Source organism: Bufo bufo, chromosome 2 (genome assembly GCF_905171765.1).
Source record: "Bufo bufo chromosome 2, aBufBuf1.1, whole genome shotgun sequence".
Lineage (NCBI taxonomy): Eukaryota > Metazoa > Chordata > Amphibia > Anura > Bufonidae > Bufo > Bufo bufo.
The window spans coordinates 347,877,973-347,898,237 of NC_053390.1; the positions used below are offsets into that span (position 1 = coordinate 347,877,973).

General features: G+C 44.3%; 1 protein-coding gene across 2 annotated transcripts in view; it reads right to left on the reverse strand.

Moving 5' to 3' along the window:
• GDA (guanine deaminase) overlaps positions 1-20,265 on the reverse strand; it is a 185,009-nt gene that overhangs the window by 34,103 nt on the left and 130,641 nt on the right. For both annotated transcript variants that reach the window (XM_040417079.1, XM_040417077.1), the window contains exon 6: positions 18,299-18,326. In XM_040417079.1, the coding sequence (XP_040273013.1) occupies positions 18,299-18,326 (28 nt within the window). The remainder of the gene's footprint in view (positions 1-18,298; positions 18,327-20,265) is intronic.

Sequence of the window (20,265 nt, forward strand, 5' to 3'; positions counted from 1 at the left end):
TCACATTTTTATGCAATAATTTTGTTCAACCCACTGAATTAAGGATGAAAGTCTGAACTTCAACTGCATCTGAATTGTTTTGTTCAAAATCCATTGTGGTAATGTACAGAACAAAATTAGAAAAATGTTGTCTCTGTCCAAATATATATGGACCTAACTGTATATTGCAAATTAAGAGCAATCATACCATACATCTTCTTCAGAACTCGTCTGGATAAAATCCAAAGTTTCTTCATTTCAGAATATTAAAAGCATCAGGAAGTCAAATACAGATGATGACTGTAACGGTCGCGTACACACACACACAGGGGGGAGGGAAGTGACCACTGCGCTCCACCCTTACCCCTGGCCCTGCCTACTTGCCTCATGAGTCCTAATGACAGGTGACAACTGGACGGCAATCCCTAGCTTGGAATAAGTGCAGGGATGACAGACAGACAAACAACAGAACGTGAACGGACCGAGTCAATACCAGGAAAGCTACAAAGTACAAATGGAGCAAGCAGAGAATTGTCAGGAGAAGCCGGGGTCATAAATACCAGGAGAGTCGTGAAGTACCAAAGGAGTCAGCAGAGGATCATCAGGAGGAGGCCGGGGTCAGAATACCAGGAGAGCAGCAAAGTACACAAGGAGCAGGCAGAGGATCGTCAGGAATTCAGCAGGAGGTAAGTACGCCAGGAAAGACAAAGTCACAGGTGGAACCTAAATTAACAGGCAACCTGTGGCCAGCAGGCTGCCTGTATTTATAGTGGGGAGTGAGGGTCATGTGACGTGGCCAGCGTCACATGACCAACAGACCAACCAGTCGAGCACCGAGTGATCAGCTCGGCGCTCAAGGCAGACTTAGAAGCAGGGGGCCTCCCAGCTAGCCCTGGGAACGAGGTCAAACACAGATCCTAGCTCCCGAAGCTAAGCAGCAGGTCTGCGGCTAATGGGAGACCGAGTGCACCTTCGGAACCCCGTTACAATGACACATTTCGGATAGAGCAACCCATCCTTAGTCATATCCACAAAGTCTGAACACAAGCACCACTTGAAAACACCAGTCCTTCATGAAGCACGGGTGTAACCACAAGCACTGGCCTGATCGGTTAGCCTCTCGCTTAACAGATTGCAAACAAACAAAGAACCATGCATGGGAAAGAATAAAAGTACCTGTAACGGATCTCCTGGCACCCCGATCGGGTACCTCCGTTGATAGATGCTCCTAGTGCTTCCCGAGGACTCCAAGCACTCCACTCCACACCAAAAACACCACAGGAACCAGGAACAGCTCTTTCAAGAGCTAATAGTATAGCCAGAGGAGTATAGCAAATCTTCAGCATATAGCAATCCCCAGCGTTGATCAGTTACCCAAACACCAGCCTCAACATGATTAAGGGTAAAACAGGAACTCTTTATTGAATACACAGCATTGATTTATATACACATGACATACTGAGTGAGGACATGACATAGCAGCCAATCCTGTACAGTTTAAACACAAAACTAACCCTATTCAACAAACACAATGGCATTGTCTGTGACCCAATTAACAAACACACTGGCATTGTCTTTGACGCAATCAACAATGAACATGCAAACAGATATCTTCACCCCCTCCATAATGAATGAAGGGGAAGAGGAGACACATGTGATGGGATTATCTCCTGAGTGTATCATAGGAGTCGGCTGCTATTATAATCAACTATCTTAATCCCATCACTAACACAATCAGTGGGAGTCTCAGTGCAGAGTTAACCCTTTTTGTGTTGCTGAATCCACACCATGCCATTTTAATGGGCAATAGGAAATATGTGGCATATAAATTACACACATAAATCAGGGTTCATAGTTCCTTGTAACCCCAAAAGGTCTGAGGGGGTCTCCATAGTTCTCGGTCCATAGTCTGTAGGAAGGAGGCTGGCCCTCAGGCTTCTCCAGCAGCCCCAGTGATGGTTCAGTCCATAACAGTACAGTACCAAATCAAATAATGAAACAAAATGCAGATGAGCTTAAAAAAACATGGAATCTGAACGGAGGTTTAAACCAGAATTATGTTTTAATACATGCAAATGAGCCTCTAGGACAGCGATCAGCAACCTTCGGCATTCCAGCTGTTGCAAAACTACAATTCCCAACATGCTCCATTCATTTCTATGACAGTTCTGAGAGGAGCAGAGCAAGAATACATGCTTAGAGTTGTAGTTTCACAACAGCTGTAGTTCCCGAGGTTGCCTACCTTTGCTCTCGGAGCAATGGGAGCGTTGCCATTACACCTAGAGGATCTGCTTTCTCTGCAACTGCCGCTCCCTCTCCACTTTGATTGACAGGGTGAGGAAGTGTAAATGTAATCACACCTGGCCCTGTCAATCAAAGTGCAGAGGACACAGCAATTACAGAGAGAGCAGAGCCTCTAGGTGTAACGGCAACGCCCGCATTGCTCCTAGAGGATCTTTTGCATATACAGTACAGACCAAAAGTTTGGACACACCTTCTCATTCAAAGAGTTTTCTTGACCGCGACGCGTGGTTGATTAAGTGTGGTTGCGTAAGTGTGTGATTTAAGATTAAGTGACTTTAGATTCAGGGACTTCAGTGTAATCCAATATTGTATTTTTCGCTTTTGTGGTGTAATCTCCATTTAGTATGTGTTGCACAATTGACAACGCAGTCCAGTGCACATCTTGCATGATGTATGCAGTCCTGGAACAACCGTTCAAGGGTGTATATCTTTGTTCAAGATGTGAGCAAATTACCCGTTTGGAATCGCTAATCGAGTCTCTAAATGGGCAAGTTGCAACACTGAGAGGCATTGACAATTTGCAAAAGAGTTTGCTTCTCACCGAGCAAGCACTCTTTGGGGTAGATGAGGGGGAGGGTGACAGAGAGGAGGCTGAGGAAAGTGAGGTAGCTAGCTGGGTAACAGTTAGAAAGCGGAGTAGAGGGAAGAGTGCCAGGGAGGCTAGCCCTGATCTGACACACCCCAACAAGTTTGCACGTTTGGCAGATGAGGGGGATATCAGTCCAGGGACGGCACTGACGCAGCCGGACACTTCCTCTGCCAGTCAGGGGAATGTCAGCTCCGGTAAGCAGGGAACCAGGAGAGCAGGGCAGGCCAGACAGGTGCTGGTAGTGGGAGACTCCATTATTAGGGGAATAGATAGGGAAATCTGTCACAAAGACCGTGATTGTCGAACAGTGTGCTGTCTTCCTGGCGCTAGAGTTCGACACATCGCGGATCGGGTTGACAGATTACTGGGAGGGGCTGGAGAAGATCCAGCGGTCATGGTCCATATCGGAACCAATGACAAAGTTAGGGGTAGGTGGAGAGTCCTTAAAAATGATTTCAGGGATTTAGGTCAAAAGCTTAGGGCAAGGACCTCAAAGGTAGTATTTTCCAAAATACTACCTGTACCACGGGCCACACAAGAAAGGCAGCGGGAGATTAGGGATATTAACAAGTGGCTCAAGAACTGGTGTAGGAAGGAGGGGTTTGGGTTCCTGGAGAACTGGGCCGACTTCGCTATTGGCTACAGGCTCTATCGTAGGGACGGGCTGCACCTCAATGGGGAACAGGCAGCTGTGTTGGGGAAGAAGATGGCTAGAAGGTTGGAGGAGTGTTTAAACTAGGGACTGGGGGGGAGGGTAATTACGTTACACGATGGGAAGATAGTGCAGATAGAGACTGGGGGCAAGGTAGTGGGACTGGGGGAGGAATGGAAGGAGGGACTAGAACAGTTCAGAAGGAAAGGTGTAGGGTAAAAAATATACATAAGCCTCTCAAATGTATGTATACTAATGCCAGAAGCCTGACTAATAAAACTGGTGAACTGGAATTAGTGATGTGTGAGGAGGACTATGACATAGTGGGAATAACTGAGACATGGCTGGATGATAGCTATAACTGGGCAGTTAATGTACAAGGTTACAGTCTGTTTAGAAAGGATCGTCAAAACCGGAGAGGGGGAGGGGTCTGCCTTTATGAAAAGTCCTGTCTAAAGCCCACACTCCGTGAAGATATAAGTGAGGGACATGAACATGTGGAGTCACTGTGGGTAGAGATACATGGAGCTAAAAACAACAATAAATTATTAATAGGAGTTTACTATAAACCACCTAATATACCAGAGTCCACAGAAAATCTACTACTAAACGAGATAGACAAGGCGGCAAATCATAATGAGGTGGTTATTATGGGGGACTTCAACTACCCAGTTATAGACTGGGAAACTGAAACTTGTATATCTCATAAAGGAAACAGGTTCTTGGCAATAACCAAAGACAATTACCTCTCCCAACTCGTTCAGGACCCGACTAGAGGGACGGCCATACTGGACTTAGTATTAACCAATAGACCTGGCAGAACAACAGACGTGCAGGTTGGGGGACACCTGGGAAATAGTGACCATAAAGTAATAACCTTCCAATTATCATTCAAAAGAGTGCTTCTACAGGGAGGAACAAAAATACCAAACTTCAAAAAAGCTAAATTTAGCCAACTAAGAGAGGCCATAGGCCTAACTAAATGGAATAAAGTCCTCACAAATAAAAATACAGCCACAAAATGGGATATCTTTAAAAGCATCCTAAAATCTCATTGTGAGAGGTACATACCATATGGGAATAAAAGGTTAAGGAACAAAAAGAAACCAATGTGGATAAACAGAACTGTAAAGAAAGCAATAAATGACAAAAAGAAAGCATATAAAACACTAAAACAGGAGGGTAGCACGGAAGCACTGAAAAACTATAAGGAAAAAAATAGAACATGTAAAAAACAAATAAAAGTGGCCAAACTAGAGACCGAGAGATTAATTGCCAAAGAGTGTAAAACTAACCCTAAAATGTTCTTCAATTATATAAATGTTAAAAAGTATAAATCTGAAGGTGTCGGCCCTTTAAAGAGTAATGAGGGGGGAGTCGCAGAGAGCGACGACGAGAAAGCAAAGCTGTTAAATATTTTTTTCTCCAATGTATTCACTGGGGAAAATAAACTGTGAGATGAAATGCTGAATGTTGAAATAAATTCCCCATTAAAAGTGTCCTGTCTGACCCAGGAAGAAGTACAACAGCGACTTAAAAAGATTAAAATAGACCAATCGCCAGGACCAGATGGCATACACCCCCGTATCCTAAGGGAATTAAGTAATGTCATAGCCAGACCCTTATTTCTGATATTTGCAGATTCTATACTGACAGGGAATGTCCCACAGGATTGGCGCATGGCAAATGTGGTGCCAATATTCAAAAAGGGTCCAAAAACAGAGCCTGGAAACTATAGGCCGGTAAGTTTAACATCTGTTGTGGGTAAACTGTTTGAAGGTTTTCTGAGAGATGCTATGTTAGAGCATCTCAACGGAAATAAGCAAATAACGCCATATCAGCATGGCTTCGTGAGGGATCGGTCATGTCAAACTAATTTAATCCGTTTCTATGAGGAGGTAAGTTCTAGACTTGACAGCAGCGAATCAATGGATGTCGTGTATCTGGACTTCTCCAAAGCATTTGACACTGTACCACATAAAAGGTTAGTATATAAAATGAGAATGCTCGGACTGGGAGAAAACGTCTGTAAGTGGGTAAGTAACTGGCTCAATGATAGAAAACAGAGGGTGGTTATTAACGGTACATACTCAGATTGGGTCACTGTCACTAGTGGGGTACCTCAGGGGTCAGTATTGGGCCCTATTCTCTTAAATATATTTATTAATGATCTCGTAGAAGGCTTGCATAGTAAAATATCAATTTTCGCAGATGACACTAAACTGTGTAAAGTAATTAACACTGAAGAGGACAGTATACTACTACAGAGGGATCTGGATAGATTGCAGGCTTGGGCAGATAAGTGGCAGATGAGGTTTAACACTGACAAATGTAAAGTTATGCACATGGGAAGGAATAATGCAAGTCACCCGTACATACTAAATGGTAAAACACTCGGTAACACTGACATGGAAAAGGATCTAGGAATTTTAATAAACAGCAAACTAAGCTGCAAAAAACAGTGTCAGGCAGCTGCTGCCGGGGCCAATAAGATAATGGGTTGCATCAAAAGGGGCATAGATGCCTGTGATGAGAACATATTCCTACTACTTTACAAATCATTAGTCAGACCACACATGGAGTACTGTGTACAGTTCTGGGCTCCAGTGAACAAGGCAGACATAGCAGAGCTGGAGAGGGTCCAGAGGAGGGCAACTAAAGTAATAACTGGAATGGGGCAACTACAGTACCCTGAAAGATTATCAAAATTAGGGTTATTCACGTTAGAAAAAAGACGATCTAATTACTATGTATATATATATCAGGGGTCAGTACAGAGATCTATCCCATCATCTATTTATCCCCAGGACTGTGACTGTGACGAGGGGACATCCTCTGCGTCTGGAGGAAAGAAGGTTTGTACACAAACATAGAAAAGGATTCTTTACGGTAAGAGCAGTGAGACTATGGAACTCTCTGCCTGAGGAGGTGGTGATGGTGAGTACAATAAAAGAATTCAAGAGGGGCCTGGATGTATTTCTGGAGCGTAATAATAGTACAGGCTATAGCTACTAGAGAGGGGTCGTTGATCCAGGGAGTTATTCTGATTGCCTGTTTGGAGTCGGGAAGGAATTTTTTATTCCCCTAAAGTGAGGAAAATTGGCTTCTACCTCACAGGGTTTTTTTTGCCTTCCTCTGGATCAATTTACAGGCCGAACTGGATGGACAAATGTCTTTTTTCGGCCTTATGTACTATGTTACTATGTTATGTACTATGTAATAGACTGTTAGAATTTGTATTATGGCAAGAAAAAAGCAGCTAAGTAAAGAAAAACGAGTGGCCATCATTACTTTAAGAAATGAAGGTCAGTCAGTCAGCCGAAAAATTGGGAAAACTTTGAAAGTAAGGGCTATTTGACCATGAAGGAGAGTGATGGGGTGCTGCGCCAGATGACCTGGCCTCCACAGTCACCGGACATGAACCCAATCGAGATGGTTTGGGGTGAGCTGGACCGCAGAGTGAAGGCAAAAGGGCCAACAAGTGCTAAGCATCTCTGGGAACTCCTTCAAGACTGTTGGAAGACCATTTCAGGGGACTACCTCTTGAAGCTCATCAAGAGAATGCCAAGAGTGTGCAAAGCAATAATCCAAGCAAAAGTTGGCTACTTTGAAGAACCTAAAATATGACATATTTTCAGTTGTTTCACACTTGTTTGTTATGTATATAATTCCACATGTGTTAATTCATAGTTTTGATGCCTTCATAGTCATGAAAATAAAGAAAACTCTTTGAATGAGAAGGTGTGTCCAAACTTTTGGTCTGTACTGTATTTAAACATAATTTTTCTCAGCAATGCGGGCACATATGAACATGAGACCAACACAGATGCCTTCAGCTGCCAAGCACACATGCAACAGGTCAACCAGTTTCATAGGTACAAATCTGCTGACAGATGCCATTGAAGCCTATGAGGCAGTGTGGGCAGTCGCGCAGCATTAACATAATCGCGACTGCCTGCACTGGGTCTCTAGTATGTGGGCACTATCTGTATGGCAGTTATTTTTTCAGTATAGTATTTGGGGCATGGAGGAGCACAATGGGCACAGTAGTGGTGGTAGCAGCAGGATAGCAGTGGTGGTAGCAGCAGGATAGGACTATGATACCACTAAGGCACCAGGATGCAGAGGATGATGTAAAAGTTAGGAACCTAAGATGTCTGTGTGGCAAACTCTGCAGAGACAAGACGTGACCGAAAGAAGTTATCATGGCGGTTTGCTCCTAATGCAGAAATTCAGGAAAGAGAACATTATCTACATTAGAGGAGATGGTACTGAATATATCTAATGCTGTATACTCCTGTATGGTAGTGCTGAGGGTAATGTCTATCCAAATATGCCATTACCACTGGGAATAGAGGGGTAGCAGTGTGGATTGGGAGTGGGGTGCACAAAAATTTCACATTCACCACTCAGTAAGTGGGCCTGTCTGTCTTAAAATGCCAAGGCTGAATTTCAGTCCCAGTCCGGCGCTGTTGCCATGCATTTACGGCCCAGCCAGAGTCAATCTCATACTAAAATACAGTATATTTCCAGGTATTCCTCACTAGAGATGGCCTTGCAGTTCACCTGGCGGTCGTTTCGCGGCGAACTTTGCGTGTTCGCGATTCGCTGAACATGCGAACATATGGAGAAATTCGGCCCGCCATATTCTTTTACATTATGAAGAACTTTGACCCATGACACATCCATCAGGTGGTACAGGACAGCCAATTGAGACATTTCAGCACATGGACATACCCCCTACCTTATAAATAAACCTGATCTGGCCGCCATTTTACATTCAGTGTTTTGCCAGTATAGGGAGAGGTTGCTGTGTGGAGCAGGGACAGGCTGTTAGGGACTCCAAACGCTAGCTAATAGGCCTACAAAAGTCATTTTAAGGACTAGTATAGGTGTGCTATCGATAGGTGTGATACACAGAGGGGTGTGATATACTTATAATATACTTTTATAATGAGTCAAAAAAACATAGATCTATATAGTGATCACCTGATGACCAATACACTTTCCAGGAAACTGTTCATCTAGCTGGCACGTTCCCTGAGTTTTTCCAGCAAGATGGTGCACCACCACATTATGGGTGTCAGGTCCGAGCATTCCTAGATGAACAGTTTCCTGGAAAGTGGATTGGTCATCGTGGGCCAGTTGAATGGCCCCCAAGGTCTCCCGATCTGACCCCCTTAGACTTTTATCTTTGGGGTCATCTGAAGGCAATTGTCTATGCTGTGAAGATACGAGATGTGCAGCACCTGAAACTACGGATACTGGAAGCCTATGCTAGCATTTCTCCTGCGGTGTTGCTATCAGTGTGTGAAGAGTGGGAGAAGAGGGTTGCATTGACAATCCAACACAATGGGCAGCACATTGAACACATTTTATAAGTGGTCAGAAACTTGTAAATAACTCATGAAAGAATAAAGTTACGTTAAAACCAAGCACACCATTGTTTTTTTTGTGAAATTCCCAATAAGTTTGATGTGTCACATGACCCTCTTCTTATTGAAAAAACAAAAGTTGGATTCAAAATGGCTGACTTCAAAATGGCCGCCATGGTCACCACCCATCTTGAAAAGTTTCCCCCCTCACATATACTAATGTGCCACAAACAGGAAGTTAATATCACCAACCATTCCCATTTTATTAAGGTGTATCCATATAAATGGCCCACCCTGTAGATTACATCAATTGAACTTTCTATTTGTGCAGGGGGCTTAATATGGAGTTTTGCTATGGGGACCCATGATTTCTCACAATGTGGAGTGAACGGAAGTGCCAGGTCCTCTCCAACCCCCCCACCATTCTCTAAACAATTCCATAAAACACTTACCAAAGACTATGTGAACTAGGTTCACGGAACCTAGATTTTTCTGTCTCATCTAGCTTAACATTTTGGGTGAGATACAGATTCCCTCCAGTACATTTCTTGCTGCTGGCCTACAGGATATATTACTAACAACCAAAAGAGCATAACAATAGTACCAATTCCTTTTCACTAAACAAAGGTTGCTTCTTCTGGGCCATTTGCTTATGAACTAGAAACATCCCAGAGCAGAAATTGAACACTTGATCCAGTAGGATTTAAGTTACAAAATAACCAAAGCATGCAATATACAAAGTTTAATTCAACTACTTTTAATTTACTGCAACTTTTAGCATAAATGGCAAGTGAAACTATACTTTAGACTTGAGATTAAAAGATCAGATGCAGGGGGGCGTGGCTAGCGGCGCATGGAGACAGACGGCTGAGCCCTGAGCTCCTGAGCCATCGGCACCAAAATCGGCAAAAAACAGCCCTGCAAGTCCGTGCTTCTCCCTGCTGTGAGCACCGGAGGACTGCCCAAGCACCCTGCTACAAGCGGCACCAAGATCAGCCATGCCGAGGGGTAAGAGGCGCCGTAGCCCGGCAAAACTCACCAGCTTCTTCCCTGCTGTGAGCGCGCTCCAAGATGGCGACTCTCGCGCCCCAGCTGCAGGCAGAGCGGCATCATCCCTGTCCTCAGCGCAGCCTGTGTCTCCTCAGACCTCAGGAAGTTCCCCAGCCTCCTCCTCTGCATCGATATCCCCTGCACAGGTCACATATTCTCCTCAGCATGACCTTTCTGTGCAGCAGGACCCTCCATCACATCGGGCACACAGTGCCTCACATAGCAAAGTTAAATAGCTTGCCTCAGCTGCCTTGCTGGAGATGGCAGTAGGGGAATCAAATCCTGCCCCAATCACTGATGCAGTGTTGAAGGGGATGAAAGTTCTCATGGCAGATTTACAGAAGTCCTTAAAACAAATTCAACATGATATCTCAGCTTTGGGGTCTAGAACCGCACATGTGGAATCTAAAATGGCGGAATTGACCTCTGCACATAACAAGATTGTGGACACTACTAATTCCGATGAAGAAGAAATAGCAGCGTTAAAACTTAAAATCGCAGACACGGAGGACCGTTCATGCAGGAACAATCTGCGTTTCCGCGGAATTCCGGAGACTGTGAAAGGTGAAGATCTTGCAGCTTTCCTAAAATAATTCTTCACATGCATGCTACCTCAGGCTCCAATTGCAGATTTGCTCATAGATAGAGCACATAGGCTACCCAAGCCCAAATCTCTGCCTACCTCTGTACCGCGTTACACTATTGCGCGTATTCACTTTTTCCATGCTAAAGAACAGATCCTGAAAGCAGCAAGAAACTCCCCTGCTCTACCGGAGCGGTTTAAGGACATTTCCATTTTTGCCGATTTATCAGCGGCTACCTTGGCGAGGCGCCGGGAATTCACTTCCAGCACTGCTTTACTGGTAAGCATGGGATCCCTTACAGATGGGGGTTCCCCGTTAAGTTGCTCATTACTTACAGCTGCACACTGCAAGTGGCCTCCTCTCCCGCTTCTGCGCTAAAACTTTGTCAAGAATGGGGCCTATCCGACCCTGAATCTCATGGCGACCGTCATCAGCATTCGCCGATCCCGCGCGTTGAAGAGGAATGGTTCACCGTGGAACGTCGCAAGCGAAAAACTGTATGATTATTGGATGGGTGAGAAATCTCGCTCGTCACTGCCATTCAATTTGTGCCTGTTTTTTGCCTCCCCTTATATCCTGCTAATTTTCCTTGCAGGGCGCTACTTCGGCTGATTCAGGCCGATCCCAGCTCGTGGATATGACCAGTATTTTTGTATACTGCCCCTATGTTGCAATTACCCTTCTTACTGAAGTTTTGTATATTATTCCTATTCTGCATCTCCTATGATTGATCCTGTACCTCTACGATGCGGGGTCTTCTCATATGAGATAATGCGGCTAAACACTCCCTTGATTGGTTTTCACTATGGTATTTAAGATTGTTTCACTCAATGCTAAAGAGCTGAACTCGCCCTTTAAACGGTCTTTAATATGGAAAGAAACTAAGCACCTTCAAGCTGACATACTCTGCGTACAAGAAACGCACTTATTGCCCGTCGATGTACCTAGACTAAAGCACAAAAATTTCCCTCATATATTCTCAGCACCCGCAGTTGGGAGGAAAAAAAGGGGGGTATCCATTGCATTTAAAGATTCTATTGCATTTCAAATGGAGAAGGTTGAGGTGGATAGCGGTGGGAGATTTGTCATTGTGATCGGCCTTATTAACAATGTCCAATACACAATTGTCTCTTTATATGCACCTAATCGGTGCCCCTCTGCTTTCTGTAATTCTCTTCTGCGCAAAGTGTCTAAAGTTCAGAAAGGACGACTCATTGTGTTGGGAGACTTTAATATGGTGATGTGGCCTTCCATGGACTCTACCTCCTTAACTGATGCTAGGGAACCCTTGGCGATAGCTAAGCTTGCACAAGCACATGATCTATATGATGCCTGGCGGATCCAACACCCCACAGAGCGTGATTTCACCTTTTTTTCTGCTGCCCATAGGGTGTACACTAGGATTGATTACTTTTTGGTCAGCAGGCAATTACTGCCCTGCGTGGCCTCCTCAAATGTCTATACCATTACTTGGTCTGATCATGCGCCCATTGCAATTGAAATAACAGAACAATATGCTACTGCACACCACTCCATATGGAGGCTTAATAACTTTATAATGCAGAGTCCGCGTTACTCACCTCAAACCATCGAGTGTTTGCACAATTATTTTAGGGAGAACGACACTGGTGACATCTCTGATGGTATTTTGTGGTGTGCAATGAAAGCGACTCTCAGGGGTCAATTTATTAAACAATCTTCCTATGATAAAAAATGCAGAACTCGGTTGTTACTCTAGTTACAATCTAAGCTAGCTGATCTGCATCGATTAAATAAATCTTCCTACTTGCCCCATAGGGCAGCAGAAATAACGTTAATTCAATCTCGCTTGCATGAACTACATTCTTACCAGTATGACTTGATGCTACGGAAGCTTAAGCTCCAACATTACTGGCAAGATAATAAAGGGGGGGCATTACTTGCTAAACAATTGAAATCGCGCGGTGCCAAAAATAGAATTTCTTATCTATCCTGCTCTGATGGGTCTAGGGTGTTTGATCCGCAAGGCATTGCTGATGAGTTTGCTAAATACTATGCCTCACTGTACAACCTTTCAGATGACGCATCCACACCTCAACCTTCTTTACCCTCTATACAAACGTTTTTAAGCCATCTCAATTTGCCCTCATTGACAGATAGTCAGAAACTAGACGCATCCTCTGTTTTCTCTCCGGAGGAAATTTCTGCAGCAATTAAAACCCTAAAAGTTGGCAAATCACCCGGCCCATATGGTCACATCAATGAATTTTATAAAGCCCATAAAGACCTACTAGTTCCTTACTTAGGCTACTTTCACACTAGCGTTCGGGTGTCCGCTCGTGCGCTCCGTTTGAAGGGGCTCACGAGCGGTTCCGAACGCATCCGTCTGGCCCCAATGCATTCTCAGTGGAGGCGGATCCACTGAGAATGCATCCGCCTGCCAGCGCTCAGCCTCCGCTCCGCTCAGTGAGCGGACACCTGAACGCTGCTTGCAGCGTTCGGGTGTCCGCCTGGCCGTGCGGAGGCGAGCGGATCCGTCCACACTTACAATGTAAGTCAATGGGGACGGATCCGCTTGAAGATGACACCATATGGCTCAATCTTCAAGCGGATCCGTTCCCCATTGACTTACAATGTAAAGTCTGAACGGATCCGCTCAGACAACTTTTACACTTAGAAAATTTTCTAAGTTTTAATGCAGACGCATCCGTTCTGAACGGATGCGAACGGCTGCATTATCGGAGCGGATCCGTCTGATGAAACATCAGACGGATCCGCTCCGAACGCTAGTGTGAAAGTAGCCTAAACTAGGCTATTTAATGATGCTGCGTCCTCAGGTTCATTACCTGAAGAAATGCTAAGTGCATTGATAGTCACCCTGCCAAAACCTGGGAAATCCCCAGATGTTCCCTCTAATTTTCAGCCAATATCTCTCCTTAACATGGACCTAAAAATCTACGCTAAGGTGATTGCGACCCGCTTGACAAATGTTCTCCCAACGTTAATTGACGCTGATCAAGTTGGATTTGTCAAGGACCGGCAGATGGTAGATGGTACACGCAGATTCTTGAATATTATGTCAGTGGTGGCTGAAAGTCGAGCGCCTTCTCTGCTCCTATCATTGGACGCCGAGAAGGCGTTCGACCGGATCCACTGGGGCTATCTTGAGGCAGTGTTGGGCAAATTTGGCTTTCCCCCAAGGCTTCTGTCTTCAATTTTAGTGTTATACTCTAAACCTTCGGCCAGAGTATATTCCTCAGGAGCCCACTCCACACCTTTTATGATCACTAATGGCACTAGGCAGGGGTGTCCTCTTTCTCCCCTCCTATTTGCTCTGTTGATGGAACCTCTAGCTCATCGAATCAGGCTGTCCCGAAATATTAAGGGTATTACTATTGACAAAACAGAGCATAAAATAGGTCTTTTTGCGGACGACGTTATTATTTCAGTTATAGACCCCTTATCCTCCGTAGTAGCTGTTTCAGATATCATCGATCAATTTAGTCGGGTGAGCTACTATAAAATTAACTCTCACAAATCGCTTATGTTAGGAATGTGGCTCTCGTCAGATACTAAAGGTGCCATCTCAGCTGAGTTTCCTTTCAAATGGGCCAAAGGTAGTATTCCTTACTTAGGTATCACCCTCACGTTCCCCCTTAGTAACCTCCAGTCAGTTAACTATAATGCTATCATCACTCAAATTAAAAATGACATTTTGGCTTATTCGCAATACCCTCTCTCTTGGGTGGGCTGAATTGCAGCGACCAAAATGTTCCTTTTGCCTAAGATTCTGTACTTATTTAGGAACCTGCCTGTCATTGTGCCACGCAGATATATTGCCTCGCTTCAAGCCCTTATATTGCAATTTATATGGAAAAAACAGAGGGCGAGAGTGGCGGCAGATATCCTATACAGGCCTGTTAAGCTGGGGGTGTTGGGATGTCCATGCCTTTTTACCTATTACCAAGCTACTGTGCTCGACCAACTCAAAAGCTGGTGGATTAATGATACCGCAAAAAAATCTAGCTTAACTCGTGCACCCTCATTGCAGCATTTACTTTGGCAAGGAATACTCTCCAAAACACCTCCTCGATCTCCATCGGTCACTATTCAGGCTGGATTGTCTTTGTGGACCAAATGTCTCCTTATACCGAAAATTCTTCCATTCAGGATTATAGATGCTCCGTTGTCAGCTTTCAGTGCCTGCTTGCCGGATACTGATTTCTCACAATGGGAATCTAAAGGGATCCTTTCAGTGTCTCAATTTTTTTCTAATGGAGCCCTGATATCATTCACAGAGTTAAGAGAGCGGTATCAAATCCAGTGGTCTGATTTTTATAAATATCTCCAATTACATCACCTTCTAGCATCTAAGAACATTACGCATTCCTCTAAATCCTCTGTGTTTGCTGTATTTTTCCAGAACCCTCTGATACGGAAAGGAGGTATTTCTGAGGCTTATAGGGGGTTACAACTCTCGGTTACTATATCAAAATTCCCATTCCAGATTAAATGGGAGAAAGACCTGAATAAAACTTTCACGCCAGCACAATGGGCCTTCGTATTCTCCCTCAGCTCTAGAACCTCAAAATGTGTTAGCCACCTAGAAGCTTCAAGAAAACTCCTTTATAGGTTGTATTACACCCCTTATCGCCTATCCATTATATACCCAAATACCTTGAATGTTTGTTGGAGATGCCTATCAGCAACTGGAAGCTTACTGCACATCTGGTGGACTTGTCCCACTGTTCACCGTTTCTGGTCCAACATATTGTCACTTGTGGATGCTGTAATTGGGGTGGCACTCCCATTCTCCCCGGAAATAGCTTTGCTCTCCTTGGGGCTGGAATGTTTAAGTATAGCAGACCTAACTATTGCTTTTCATATACTAACGGTAACAAGAGTTGCAATAGCTAAGAGGTGGAAGAGCAGGGAACTCCCAGCCATACCAGAAATCATTGCTAAAGTCCACTATAATTATGGCATGGAACTACTGACTGCGAAAAAAACTATGCCGGTTGTCTTGTGTCAGCGTCAGGTGGCAAAAATGGGCATCTTACATATCCAGAAACTATCCTTCTTTACCGGATCTGCAACTGTAGGAGTTAGATATTTCATTTCTACTAATTGATTTTAAATGTGGTGCAGTTTTAATTACTGTTTGTTGGCCGTCTCTTCACGGCCTTGTTTCTTCTTATATAAATGTAAACTTCTCATCCAATGTCTTCTATTTTATGAGTCTGTACTATGATGCGCAAATTATATTGTATTTCATTGTACTGTAACACTATGGAAGATGTTGTATGCTCTGATTTTCTAATAAAAAATTTGTGAGTAAAAGATCAGATGTAAGTAAAAACGATGTTACTTTCTAATTATCTCCAAGAACTTTGCTCTTGATCAGTGCAGAGGAGAGTGACGGCATGGCACACATTTGTCTGAGTTTACATCTACACTGCGTGCAGAATTATTAGGCAAATGAGTATTTTGACCACATCATCCTCTTTATGCATGTTGTCTTACTCCAAGCTGTATAGGCTCGAAAGCCTACTACCAATTAAGCATATTAGGTGATGTGCATCTCTGTAATGAGAAGGGGTGTGGTCTAATGACATCAACACCCTATATTAGGTGTGCATAATTATTAGGCAACTTCCTTTCCTTTGGCAAAATGGGTCAAAAGAAGGACTTGACAGGCTCAGAAAAGTCAAAAATAGTGAGATATCTTGCAGAGGGATGCAGCACTCTTAAAATTGCAAAGCTTCTGAAGCGTGATCATCGAACAATCAAGCGTTTCATTCAAAATAGTCAACAGGGTCGCAAGAAGCGTGTGGAAAAACCAAGGCGCAAAATAACTGCCCATGAACTGAGAAAAGTCAAGCGTGCAGCTGCCAAGATGCCACTTGCCACCAGTTTGGCCATATTTCAGAGCTACAACATCACTGGAGTGCCCAAAAGCACAAGGTGTGCAATACTCAGAGACATGGCCAAGGTAAGAAAGGCTGAAAGACGACCACCACTGAACAAGACACACAAGCTGAAACGTCAAGACTGATTTTTCTAAGGTTTTATGGACTGATGAAATGAGAGTGAGTCTTGATGGGCCAGATGGATGGGCCCGTGGCTGGATTGGTAAAGGGCAGAGAGCTCCAGTCCGACTCAGACGCCAGCAAGGTGGAGGTGGAGTACTGGTTTGGGCTGGTATCATCAAAGATGAGCTTGTGGGGCCTTTTCGGGTTGAGAATGGAGTCAAGCTCAACTCCCAGTCCTACTGCCATTTCTGGAAGACACCTTCTTCAAGCAGTGGTACAGGAAGAAGTCTGCATCCTTCAAGAAAAACATGATTTTCATGCAGGACAATGCTCCATCACACGCGTCCAAGTACTCCACAGCGTGGCTGGCAAGAAAGGGTATAAAAGAAGAAAATCTAATGACATGGCCTCCTTGTTCACCTGATCTGAACCCCATTGAGAACCTGTGGTCCATCATCAAATGTGAGATTTACAAGGAGGGAAAACAGTACACCTCTCTGAACAGTGTCTGGGAGGCTGTGGTTGCTGCTTCACGCAATGTTGATGGTGAACAGATCAAAACACTGACAGAATCCATGGATGGCAGGCTTTTGAGTGTCCTTGCAAAGAAAGGTGGCTATATTGGTCACTGATTTGTTTTTGTTTTGTTTTTGAATGTCAGAAATGTATATTTGTGAATGTTGAGATGTTATATTGGTTTCACTGGTAAAAATAAATAATTGAAATGGGTATATATTTGTTTTTTGTTAAGTTGCCTAATAATTCTGCACAGTAATGGTCACCTGCACACACAGATATCCCCCTAAAATAGCTAAAACTAAAAACAAACTAAAAACTACTTCCAAAAATATTCAGCTTTGATATTAATGAGTTTTTTGGGTTCATTGAGAACATGGTTGTTCAATAATAAAATTAATCCTCAAAAATACAACTTGCCTAATAATTCTGCACTCCCTGTATATTGGGGGGCTCTGTTGCCTCCATGGCTGCTGACCTAATAAAACAAGTTGCTTGTGTCTTTCAGTACCCATCTTGCCTTAGAGTTATGCTTTATGATTGGCTTCTACCCTTGTGTGATCCTGCCTCCGAATAGAAAGTGTCAGCCTAAGGCCTCATGCACACGACTGTGTGCCGGCCTTGCCCGTGCTGCGGACTCCAATGCACAGGCACCAACCGTGTGGCCACCATCTGCGGACGCGGACCCATTCACTTGAATGAGGTCCATGATCCACAATCGATGGGCTACATTGCAAAAAAGTAGTGCATGCACAACTTTTTGGCGGTGTGGAGGTATGGACAGAAAACCCACCGAAGCACTCGGTAGTGCTTCCATTGGGTTAGGTGCCTCCGTTCCGCACAACACCTTCTGGATTGCAGACTCATTCAAGTGAATGGGTCCTCATCCATAATGTGATGCACAAATGGGTGGTGCCCGTATATATTGCGGATCCACTGTTTGCGGGCCGCAATACAGCCACCAGCCGACAATGACCTAATATAAAGCTCCATCTGGCCATACACATTGGCTTAATGGGGCCAACAATCAATTTTGTATGGGGGCCCTCACAACTCTACCCTGACAACAGATGTCAGAGGAGAGGATTGAATAGTTGTCCTTTTATTTTTAGGGGAGATAAGCCACAGCCAGAGATATCTTGCAGCAGTTTACTCCCCTCCATTCAGGACACATTCAGGATTTACCAATAACACAAAAGCCAAAATAATATTTAATATGCTTTATGTGGCATACTCACTTTTTTCTTTTTCAGAACTTCAACAAACCTGTGAAAATATAACGATACATAGATTTACAATTTTCTTTCAAACTCATAATCTACAGTAATACATATATATTTATTTTTATTCCATGGTTATCATAAAAAAACATATTTAGGGCTGGCTGATTCTATCAAAATCATCATTAGGCCAGGGACACATGTAACAGAAAATCCAGTGGGAAAAAAATGCACAAAAAAACACATGTATTAGATGGGGTTTTTGCTGCAGAAAAGCCAGCATATCTCCATTGAGAAGAGTAAAATGCGGAAGCGAAATCCGCTGTATTAAATGACATGCTGCGGATTTCAAACTGCAATACTGCATTTTTTCTGCCTGTTTTTTTTTACGCAGCATGTGGATGAGAATTCAGAAATGTATCCACTGTGCTGATACTCTACAATAGGGGTGGGGAACCTTTTTGCTGCCGAGGGCCATTTGGATATTTGTAATTATAATTTGTGGGCCATACAAAATTCTCAACATAAAAATTTGACATCTATATTTTGTAAAACATATAACTGACTTAGGGGTAAGTTACAGAAATTGCGCTTCAATTAAAAAAATCTAAAGCGCTGTATTTTTGCAGCACAAAATGGCGCCTGCAGTATATATTACAATTAGTACAGGTGCCATTTTGACCACACATAGCAGTCTAATTTTTAAGTTGAGAATGTTATATATTTTATTCTTTATTTGGCATTACAGCCAAGCTAAACCCAGAGGGGTCCAGGGAGGGGTTCACCTAGCTTTCACTCTCCCTGTCACTGCATCTTTCTTCGCAACTGTCCCTTTCTCAGCCGCAGATCTGCACCCACCTCCCCCAGCCTACATCAGCCTCAGATCAGACCCTCATCAGACCCTCCCCAGCCTTAGATCAGACCCCCAGCCTCACATCACACCGCCATCAGACCTCTCAACCACAGACTAGACCCCCATCAGACCCTCCCTGGCCTCAGATCAGCCCCCATCAGAAACCCCAGCCTCAGATCAGACCCTCATCAGACCCCCCAGCCTCATATCCAACCGCAGCCTCAGATCAGACCCCAATAGGCTCCCCCAGCCTCAGATCAGCCCCCATCAGACCCCTCAGCCACTGATAAGACCCCCCAGCCTCAGATCAGACCCCCAATAGGCCCCCCAGCCTCAGATCAGACCCCTATCAGACCCCCCAGCCTCAGATCAGACCCCAATAGGTTTCCCAGCCTCAGATCAGACCCCCAGCCTAAGATCAGACCCCCACAGCCTCAGATCAGCCCCCATCAGATGCCCCAGGCCTCAGATCAGACCCCCAATAGACCCTCCCAGCCTCAGATCAGACCGCCAGCCTCAGATCAGACCCCCAGCCTCAGATCAGACCCCCATCAGACCCCTCAGCCTCAGATCAGACCCCCAATAGGTTTCCCAGCCTCAGATCAGACCGCCAGCCTCAGATCAGACCCCCAGCCTCAGATCAGACCCCCATCAGACCCCTCAGCCACTGATAAGACCCAATTGGACCTCAGATCAGACATTTAAAATAAATAAATAAACTTACCTCTCCAGCTCCGGACGGCGCTGCCACTTGGCAGATTCACTTACCCTCCCTGGTCTTCTCCCTGCCGTGTTGGTCATAGTGCGCGTCTACGTGCACTAAGTCTTGACACTGTACGTGTCAGGACACAGCGTGGGGCCGGAAGAAGACCAGGGAAGGTGAGTACATTGGTTCCAATACTCCAGTATGTTCGGTTTTTTTGCCCTCGTTTTTAAGAGTCACTTTTTCATACCCCATGATTTTATCTACCACAAATGACCATTCCATTACTGCATGTGTTTCTTTAGCTGCCCATTTCCTAGCTCTTATTAATCTATAAACAGTATTTTATATACAGTATCACTAAGCCCACTGGTTCTTCCTTCCTTAAACCCAGCAGATCACCTAATATTCCACATACAAATCTATCTT